At 40.2% G+C, this 11,205-nt stretch overlaps 1 protein-coding gene across 10 annotated transcripts in view; it reads left to right on the forward strand.

The window, feature by feature from the left end:
- TLR10 (toll like receptor 10) overlaps positions 1-6,651 on the forward strand; it is a 68,617-nt gene extending 61,966 nt beyond the window's left edge. For 3 of the 10 annotated variants that reach the window (XM_074349185.1, XM_074349161.1, XM_074349221.1), the window contains exon 5: positions 501-6,651. In XM_074349185.1, coding sequence (XP_074205286.1) covers positions 3,301-5,736 — 2,436 coding nt within the window. In that variant the 5' untranslated portion in view covers positions 501-3,300 and the 3' untranslated portion in view covers positions 5,737-6,651. The remainder of the gene's footprint in view (positions 1-500) is intronic. The other 7 variants (XM_074349211.1, XM_045522388.2, XM_074349150.1 and 4 more) reach the window with 7 other exon arrangements.
- The last annotated feature ends 4,554 nt before the right edge of the window (positions 6,652-11,205 follow it).

An 11,205-nucleotide genomic window follows, 5' to 3' on the forward strand; every position in this document is an offset into this window, starting at 1 on the left:
CATGTTGAATAGCTATAAACGTATAGATTCATCAAACAGAAGAGTTACTCGGGTCATCTTAAATGTGGGTAATGTATTAAAATGTGGTACTAGCAACTAATTTATTTTACTGGATTCGTAAAATCTGGGAAATAACCATGGACATAAAGTTACATCACAGAGGCTCTCTTTGTATGTTGGTATTTGTTCTTATACTGGTCATTGGATGCTATATTAAACGTTACATAAAAAAGAGGTGACCAAGAGAGGACCACCTGGGATGGATTGGAGGAAATAAACATGGAGGGAATATCTCAGTGGGAAGGTGAAGGGGGCCACCTCCTCAATCCCACCCCCACCTAGTGCCCTTCATGTGCCTTTTCCCCTGAATGCACAATGGACAAGGCATGCCAAAAATCAAAATTCTCTCTTCACACTCACATCACACGATAGTTGAACATTTCTGTGTCCCTTTCCCTATTTTCTATGAAACAACTATACAAAGTATTTTCATTTTTAAGTTGTTTTAGGAAATAAAGACATGCCTCCTAGAATTTCTTCACTTCAACAAGAACACCAATAACAATAAAACAAAACAAACTTGGGCAGGTTCTAGAGAAAGAAAAATCCAGGTAAGAGTGAGGTAATAATCCAGATGTCCTTTTGTGTCAGTTGGGCCAGTTTTGTCCCCGCCTCAACACCCACGTGGGTGCATGTGTGCTCACATTTCTCAGAATGGAACAACGTGAACGTTAGAGAGAAGTCTCGCTACACCCTGAGTTTGCCCCTGGTCCCTCCTGCTTGTCCATAGGGGTGACAAGTCTAGGGGAGACTGGGAGTCAATGTGCAATAAACATGCAGGTAGAAGCAGGGAAAGTTTCACCCTGCTCATTACCTTCCGTTGTGTTGTCAGAGTGCCTGGTGTGGGGGGACATAAAGTTGAAGACTTCACTCATACAATAGTGGGATCTAACCACTTCTCACCCCCTCCTCACTACCCTCTTTCTGTCATGAATTCCTCGTTAGTGTCCCGGGGGTCTTTCCTGCCAGGCTTGCGCCCCTCCAGTCATTTCCAGCTAACAAGCAGAGGACGCTTTAAGATGTGCATCAGAATCTGCCACTCCGCTGCTCTAAATCCTACACTCATTTCTTATTTCAATCAGCAGAAAATCCCAAATCCTTACAAGATCTGACCTCTTCAATCCACTTCCTCAACTCCGCTCCAGTCACTCCTCACATTTTCGGAAGAGGCTCCCACATCTGGTCTTTGAACTTGCACTTACTCTTCTCTTTCCAGAATGCTTTTTCCCCAGACGACAAGAGGCTTGCTCCTTCTGCCCTTTAGATCTTTGCATGAAGGTCACCTTATCAGCGAGGCCTTTTTAGACTCCCCTATACCAATATCACCCCTCAGACACCCTCTCCTCCCCTTATCTTGGCTGTTTTCTTCAGCCCTGATCATCACCTAACATAGAAATGTATTTCTTTGTTTATAGTGCCTCTTTTCTTACCCCTTACTGGAATGTAAGTGTGTAAGAAGAGAAATTCTGTCTGTTCTACTCATTGCTGTATCCTCAGTGCCTGGAAAAATTCCTGGCAGAGTAGATCTTGAATAATAATATTGTGAAATTTTTAGTTCCCCAACCTCCTCTGTTCTGTGTCCAATCAAACACTTGAAGCCTGACTCTTCTCTCAAAGTCCTCAGAATTCTGCATGCATGACTGTCTTCATCTGTAACCTGTGGGTAACAGCACTTCTCTCACAGAGTTTCGTGATGAATAAGTAAGATAATATATGCGAAGGGTTTAGTGTACCTCTTGGCTCATTGAAAAGCTTCAAGAAATGGAAACTGATTCTATCACTATCAGTATTATTTGGCAGTGATCCAGATTGCTTTTGCCACCAACCTGAAGACATATGGAGGCATAAGGACCAGAACCACTCTTTTTATTTCTGTGTTTCGGACCTTCCATGTGCATGGGTAAGTATTATTGACAGTCAGGTATAAGCTTAAGAGACTCTCTATATTCACAAATAACAAAGTTGAGTAAACAGCTTCATAACATTAATTCAGGGGCCCACACTGTTCAGTTATAAAGATTACTTTCATTGAGGACTTATGTCCACACAAAAACCTGTACACAGATGTTTATAGTTGCTTTATTTATAATTGGTAAAACTTGGAAGCAACCAAGATGTCCTTCAGTAGGTGAATGGATAAGCTCTAGTAGATACAGATAGTGGGCTATTATTCAGTGCTAAAGAGAAATGAGCTATCAAGCCATGCAAAGACATAGAAGAAACCTAAATGCATACTACTATGGGAAAGAAGACAATTTGGAAAAGATACATATTGTATTGATTCCAACTATTATGTCATTCTAGAAAAGACAAAACTATGGAGACAAAAAAAATGACCAGTGGTTTCCAGGGATTGTGGGGTGGGCAGAGGATGAATAGGCGTACAGGATTTTTAGGGCAGTGAAAATACTCTGTATGATACCATAATGATGAATACATGTCCTTATACATTTGTCCAAACCCACAGAATGTGCACCAAGAGTGAACAATAGTATAAACTGTGGACTTGGAGTGACTATGATGTATCAGTGTAGGTCCATCAGTTGTAACAGATGCACCACTCTGATGGAGAGGGGGTTGTTGATAATAGGGAAGGCTGTTCACATGTGGGGGCAGGAGGTATATGGAAAATCTCTGTACCTTCCCTTCAATGTTGCTATGAATCTTAAACTGCTCTAAAAATGTATTAATTTTTAAAAATTTCTTTTAACTGTCTTAAAGCTTTCAGGCTATCAAAAGGGGATGTGGGAGAGGGTGTCGAATATGTCCTGGCAATGCAGTTCCTAATCTGAGCTGGGTGAGAGGCACTTCTGCCAACTATATATATCTATCTCCCTTCTGGGAATCCTGACTTGCCTCAGTGATGGGGGTATGACACAGTAATGGACTTGGAAATCTATGGAGCCAAGCTCTGAGATCAAATCAAAGACTCAGTATATGGGTTGGAACCCTACTGCAAATTCTTGAACTGAGAGTCTTCTGAAATGATCTCAACCAAGAAGATCAATTAGAAGATTACATGCAAGACTGAACTCTCATAAGGATGTTAGATGAATAATCTCAGGTGAATATAGTCAGATGTTAGTACTTAAAAAGTCCTACAGGGTTTAACAAATCACATAACCACTTAACATTATATGCTGTTTTTCCAGGGTTTGAACTCATCTTCACCATTTATATGAGGTGACGTGTGATAAAATTCACATGAGGTGAACCAGTGAAAAAATTCTCGGAATTACAATGAGACATATCAGAAGCATTTACCTATTTTGTTGTATTGTTATATCAGTGCGTGGTGGGGCTTCAAAGCTGCTGGAAGAAAGGGAATTGACTATCAACTGCTCCAACATGTCTTTAAGAAAGGTTCCCACAGACTTGACCCCAAGCGCAACCATGCTGGATTTATCCTACAACCTCCTTTTTCAACTCCAGCGTTCAGATTTTCATTCTGTCTCTAAACTGAAAGTTTTGATTCTGTGCCATAACAGAATCCAGGAGCTAGATATCAGGACCTTTGAATTCAACACAGAGTTAAGATATTTAGATGTGTCTTACAACAGATTGAAGATGGTAACCTGGTACTCACTGGCGGGTCTCAGACATCTCGATCTTTCCTTCAATGACTTTGATACTATACCTATCTGTGAGGAGACTGGCAACATGTCACACCTGGAAATCCTAGGTCTGAGTGGGGCAAAAATACGGAAATCAGATTTCCAGAAAATTTCTCATTTGCATCTAAATACTGTCTTCTTAGGATTGAGAACTCTTTCCCATTATGAGGAAGGTAGCCTGCCTATCTTAAACACAACAAAACTTCACATTGTTTTACCAATGAATACAAATTTCTGGGTTCTTTTGCGTGATGGAATCAAGACTTCAAAAATACTAGAAATGACGAATATAGATGGCAAAAGTCAATCTACAAGTTATGAAACTCAACAGAATCTTACTTTAGAGAATGCCAAGACATCCATTCTGTTACTTAATAAAGTTGATTTACTCTGGGGTGACCTTCTCCTTATCTTCCAATTTGTTTGGCATACATCAGTAGAATACTTCCAGGTCCAACATGTGACTTTTGGAGGTAAGGTTTATCTTGACCACAATTCATTTGACTACTCAAATACTGTAATGAGAACTATAAAATTGGAGCATGTACACTTCAGAATTTTTAGTATTCCACAGGAGAGAGTCTACTTGCTTTTTACCAAAATGGATATAGAAAACCTGACAATATCAGATGCACAAATGCCTCACATGCTGTTCCCTATTTATCCTATGAGATTCAAATATTTAAATTTTGCTAATAATATCTTAACAGATGACGTGTTTAAAACCCCTATCCAATTGCCTCATTTGAAAACTCTCATTTTGAAGGACAATAAGTTGGAGACGCTTTCCTTAGTGAGTTGTTTTGCCAGCAACACATCCTTGAAGCACTTAGATCTGAGCCAAAATCTGTTACAACATGAAAATGATGAAAATTGCTTGTGGCCAGAAACCTTGATCAGCATGAATTTGTCATCCAATAAATTTACTGACTCTGTTTTCAGGTGCTTGCCCAGAAATATTCAAATACTAGACATGAATGATAACAAAATTCAAACTGTCCCTAAAGAGATTATTCATCTGACATCCTTGCGAGAGTTAAATCTTGCATTTAATCTTCTAACTGATCTTCCTGGGTGCAGTCATTTCGGAAGACTCTCAGTTCTGAACGTTGAAATGAACTTAATTCTCAGCCCATCTCTGGATTTTTTTCAGAGCTGCCAGGAAGTTAAGATTCTAAATGCAGGAAGAAATCCATTCCGGTGTACTTGTGAATTAAGAGATTTCATTCAGCTTGAAAAATATTCAGAGGGCATGATGGTTGGGTGGTCAGATTCATACATTTGTGAATACCCTTTGAATCTGAAGGGGACTCAGTTAAAGGATGTTCATCTTCCTGAATTATCTTGCAACATAGCTTTGTTGATTGTCACCATTGTGGTTATCATGCTAGTCCTGGGGATGGCTGTGGCCTTCTGCTGTTTCCACTTTGATCTGCCCTGGTATCTCAGGATGCTAGGTCAATGGGCACAGACATGGCACAGGGTTAGGAAGACAACCCAAAGACAACTCAAGAGAAATATCCAATTCCATGTGTTTATTTCATACAGTGAACATGATTCTGCCTGGGTAAAGCATGCACTGATCCCCAATCTAGAGAAAGAAGATGGTTCTATACTAATTTGTTTTCATGAGGGAAACTCTGACCCTGGCAAGAACATTACTGAAGATGTCATAAAGTGCATTGAGAAAAGCTACAAGTCCATCTTTGTCTTGTCTCCCAACTTTGTCCAGAGTGAGTGGTGCCATTATGAACTCTACTTTGCCCACCACAATCTCTTCCATGAAAGTTCTGATAACATAATTATCATCTTACTGGAACCCATCCCACTCTACTGCATTCCTATCAGGTATCCCAAGTTGAAAGCTCTCATGGAAAAGAAAGCATACTTGGAATGGCCCAAGGATAGACGTAAATGTGGCCTTTTTTGGACAAACCTTCGAGCTGCTATTCATGTTAATTTATTAGAAACCAGACAGATGTGTGAACTACAGACATTCACAGAGCTAAATGAAGGGTCTCGAGGTTCTACAATCTCTTTGGTAAGAACAGACTGCCTATAAAATCCCATGATCCCATAGGGAAACTGGGGACTGCATACCCTGTTAGGATATAAATTGATAACAACCTTTATGGTGGAAATTAGCAATATCTATTAAAATGAAAAACTACCATTCCTTCATGTCAGTTCCTTGAAGGAGTTCTAAGAATGTATCCTACAGAAACACCCATTGCAAACATTTATATAAAAATGGTGTTTGTCCTAGTGTTGTTTATAATCATGAAAAATTGGAAACAGCTCAGATATCCACAAAATAAGGATTGATTTAATAATATATGGTACATTAATGCAAGGATTGATTTAATAAATTATGGCACATTAATGTGTAAGGCAAATATCATACAGCCTTTTAAAAATGAAGTGGCTATATATTTACTGTTATGGAGAAAATTATGTGTGGGTTTATACACTGAAATAAGGGTCTAAAGAAGTCTATCAGTACGTTGGTGTCCTAACAGTGGTTTGGGTCTGAGAAGTGGGATTATAGGAAGCATTTGCTTTCTATTTTGCATATTTCTGTGATGTTGGATTTTCTTTGAATGAATCTGTATTTCTTTTGTAAGAAGAGAAAAGAATAAAGATAATTTTTAAAATCGAAGTAGATGATATACAATGTTGTGTTAGTTTCTGGTGTACAGCATAGTGATTCAGTTATACATACATAGATTCTTTTTCATTATAGGTTATTACAGCTATTGAATATAGTCCCCTGTGATATACAGTAGGACCTTATTGTTTATTTATTCTGTATATAAGTAGTTTGTATCTGCTAATCCCAAACTCCCAATTTATCCCTCCCCACCCGCTTTCCTCACTGGTAACCATAAGTTTGTTTTCTATGTCTATGAGTCTCTTTTCTGTTTTATAAATAAGTTCATTTGTGTTGTTTTTCAATAAAGATAAATTTTAAAGCCTATATACCCTACTCATTTTGTTTGAGTCTTCCCTTCCAGTCTCACAAGTCATAGAAAGAAAACAAGATCTCTTGAATTTAGGAAAATCATATTTCAGAAACAAACATCATGTTACTTCCCTGACTAGGAAAATTTCTGTAGCTCACGCACATGATAAAGAAAGAAAATGCCACGCTCCTTTAAGATCTGACACCAGTCACCTCGGACGTCCTTGCGTCCTCTCACTGAGCCCTGTCAAGTTATTGGCCCTTTCCCAGAGTGTTCATCTCCTTTCACGTCCCTAGACCCTAGAATTTGGCATCAACCTGCTTGTAATACCTTTCCTGCCTTGGTTTGTTCAGGAAATCCTACATAATCTTACATAATAACAAATCTTTCAGGTACAATCCAAATGTTGACTCATTTTAAACCTTCCTCATTTCTCCCCCCAAACCTGATGCCCCCTATTCTCCATAACAATTTGGACATATGTCTATCACCAAACTGATTATATGTGTTTACAAAATACGCCTTTCTCATTCTTCTATGAGTGCCTTAAAGGCTAGGATGGACTGCCCCTGCCCTTGTATCAGCAGCGGTTTGCTCAGTCCCTGGTTCAGAGAAGGTGTTCAGTGAATATTTATGGAATGGACGTTGGGGTAGCTAGAGGAACTTGGTAGGGACTCAACTGGCTTCCATTCTGTAGAGAATGGAATTTGAAGGCAAATTCTGAGAAGCTGAAGAGGAAGATAAGAATCAGACTAAAGTCAGGAAGAGAATTCAGAGAGCCCAGAATTGAAGGATTCTGGAGCACAGCTTGAATCAGGTGAATTTGCGAATATTTGGCTGCTCTTGACTTACATATACGTCTATTTCATCTCGTTCGACCCAATGAAACCGGTCTCCTAAGCAGGCTGAAATTGGGGTCTGCATCTACTTCATTTCCTTACAGTTTGTGGTCTCATGAATTCCTCACACAAGTAGTCATTAAAAAATCTGTACTGCAGATGGCCAGCCTGAGAATATAGGGAGAAGGCTGGGTGTCCATCTAGAAGCCAGGTTATGCTTCCGCTTGGCCAGTGTCCAGTCTACTCAGAGGAGCTAGAATTCAGCAGCCTTGAGGCTGAGTGTCTCTCTTCCTTCTTCCTGGTGAACCTTGGTCCGCCTGGTAGAAGGGGGAACCCAAGGAAACCACAGGGAAGTAGCGCAGAGCATGGGGAGAACGCCTTACTCCCCAGGCTCTCAGCAGCTGCTGATATTAGTGTGATTCGTGGCTTCTGGAGGAGTCAGACTGACGCAGTATGAAGATACTGTAAATCTTGCATAAATTACTCAGTGTGAGACTCTAACGTTTAAAGACGAATTAATTTGGAAAGTACCAAAAAGGTAACATTAGCCCTAAAGTCCCCAGGACTGAGTTATTCCCTGGTAGAATTCTCATTTAGTAATACAATATTTAATTTATGGTTTTCATTATTTTTATTTAAAAAATTTTTTTAAATGTCAGTACTGGGAATTGAACCTAGGATCTCGTGCATGCCAAGCATGTGCTCTACCACTGAGCTATATCCCTTCAAGTAATACAGTTTTTAAAATAAACATGTTTTATTACAATTTTAAAAATAACTGAAAAAATATATATGTATGTATATGTATAACTGAATCGCTTTGCTGTACACCTGAAACTAGCATTTTAAATCAGCTACACTTCAATAAAAGATAAGAATTAAAAAAAAAAAACACATTAGGCTTAGCTCAAAGCAACTTCTTATTTCAGCAGTTGGACAACCCCTAATTCCTTCCTATCAAACCATTGTACTGTTCCTTTCTCAGAAACTGAGATACCATCCAAAAATTTGTTTGGTTTTGACTGTTATGGCTCAAATAAGAGGAAATGAATTTCACATGCCATCAGGTAGCTTTTACATTTTGCATTTGACTTCAGTATCTCCACCGTTTCATCTCCATTCTCAAAATCAGAGCCCTGGGTTGGGTCATTTGCATATCCTGCCTATACCACCCACAATTATTTGAGATCTGGACTCTGTCTGCAGTCTCTCCCCACTGGCCAAAGCATCCTGCATGTACAACCTGATTCACACTCCTAACAACTTGCTCTTGTTCTATCAGTAACTCACCAATGAAGGTTTCTCCTAAAGGAGCCGCCCTTTGTCCACAAGCCAGAATGTGTTCTTTACATAAAGGACAGAGAATGAGTGGGAACCTGGTTTCCTGTGGAGGTTGTGAGGACAGCTGTATCACTGGTACTCTGCTGGGGAAACATTCCATGGTCCTTTAGCTCTGTTTTTCACCTGTTGTGCTGTGAAACATGTGCTGCTGGCATTGATCTCAGCCCTCTGTGGGGCTTCTTGAAAAGCCACTTGAGGGAGTGGGTCTGATAGTGTGTCCTGACGTCCTCACCGGTGGTGGCAAGCTCAGTGGACAACTGCCAATGGCTGTGGATTAGAAGGTGGCCTGCACCTGGACGTCTGTTTTAACAGCCAGCTGCTGACACACTGCTCCCCTGAAAGGACAGGGGGCCATGGAGTTGCTGTAGAACAGTTGTCCAAAGGCAAAGGTGGGGCTGTTTGGGGCTGATATTAGAAAGGCTAGGTGGGGCCATCTGACTAGTACAACTCCTAACAGCACCCAGACATGTCTCTCTTTACAATGAGAGGTACTTGCCTTCAGACTGTGTCTTTTTAAAAAAAATTTTTTTTATTGAGTTATAATTAACTACAATATTATATTAGTTCCAGATGTACAACAGTGATTCAATGTTTATATACATTATGAAATGTCATCATAATAAGACCAGTTACCAGCCGTCAACATACAGAGTCATTGCAATGCTACTGTTTCCTCTGTGCAATTTACATCCCTGGGACTTATTTATTTTATAGCTGGAAGTTTGTACCTCTTACTTCCCTTTGCCTATTTCATCTGTTCCCCCCAATCCCCATCCTTCTTGGTGACCACCAATTCTCTGTAACTATGAGTCTGTTTCTGTTTTGTTTTGCTTATTAGTTTGTTTCGTTTTTCAGATTTCACATATAAGTGAAATCAAATAGCATTTGCTTTTCTTTGTCTGACCTATTTCACTCAGTATAATACTCTCTAGGTCCATCAATGTTGTTGCAAATGATAAGGTTTCAGTCTTTTTCATGGCTATGTGATATTCCATTATATGCATATACGTTGTATATATATACATACCACATCTCCTTTATCCATTCAACTACACATAGAATGTGTCTTGTTAGTGGTATCCATGCTAGTTGAAGGGTAAATAAAAATGCATGCACATTCTAATAATTATAATAATAATTCTTTTGAAATATTTGAAAGAAAATCCAATCAAGTGGATTCTAAATTCATTCACATTTCCCCAAAACATGTCAGTATTACCTTTGCCCTAATCCCATTCCAGTGATGACTTCCTGATGACTGAGTTGAAAATGGCAGCATGCATTATGCTCCTTCCTTGCTTATTATTTCTCCATGGCATTTGCCACCTTCTAAATTACTGTAAGATTTTTCTATTTATCTTGCTTATTCTGTCTTCCCCCACTAGAATGCAAACTCCTTTAGGGCAAAGATATTGTGTGGTTTGCTCACAGATGTTGTCTCCACCTCTGCCCAAGACATGCCTGGCACACAGCCACTCCCAAGGATACTTTGTGGGCCCTTTATTGACTGGCCTCTTCTGAAGGCCGGCAGGCAGCCAAGGCCACCCACGTCAGTGTCAGCCCTTGTTGTTTGTTGTAAACCAGACACACAGATTTTACTCATCAGCGAGTATTCTTCACCTTCAATAAGTGTATTTTTGCTTACATTCTCTGGGACCAGCTGTCACTGAGTGGTTTCCCCTGCCCAGCCCCCCTCATTGGCTCCTCTCTTTACTTCCTTTGGTTGGGATCTGCTTCACCCCAGGGGCTTGCTGAGGACAGCCCCTGAACTGTTTCAGAGTCTGCAGATTATATGAATCACCAGAAATGGGTTTTACGGATTCTTTCCTCCAACTGCCCTTCCCGCAACCCCCCATCACTGTCCTGTTCTGGTTGTTGTATCTGCTTTTTAGGAGGAGAAGGGGAAGTTCTGGACTAATAATGCTTCTGCCATGGCCCATGCCTCAGGCCCCTTCCCCTTTCCCTTGCCCCCAGATTTATGGAGAGACTTCCTTGAATTTTCTGAAGGGTCTCCGTGCCTCTGGAGTTCCCTGAGGGCATGTATGTAATGATGATTACACTCTTAGGGCCTGGTACTGCCCAGACCATGGACAGATGCTGCAGCATCATGAGTAATAATACAACAAGCATTACAGGCATGCTATTGGGGACCTGTGGAGACAAAAAGATCTATACTGTTCAATGGAAACAGGTTCTGAAGAGCCATGGTCCTTGTGATTCATTACAGCACTGCTACCATTCTTCCTGGTAGAAAGTGCAAAAGTAACTAGGAACAGTGCATGGGACAATAAAATGCCTGAAAAGATGGTTTCTGGATTTGAACCAAAAGAGATGATGCTTGGACCCTACAAAGAACCTTCTGATGCGCCGATTAGACGAGGAACAACG

Source organism: Camelus bactrianus, chromosome 2, assembly GCF_048773025.1.
Source record: "Camelus bactrianus isolate YW-2024 breed Bactrian camel chromosome 2, ASM4877302v1, whole genome shotgun sequence".
NCBI lineage: Eukaryota > Metazoa > Chordata > Mammalia > Artiodactyla > Camelidae > Camelus > Camelus bactrianus.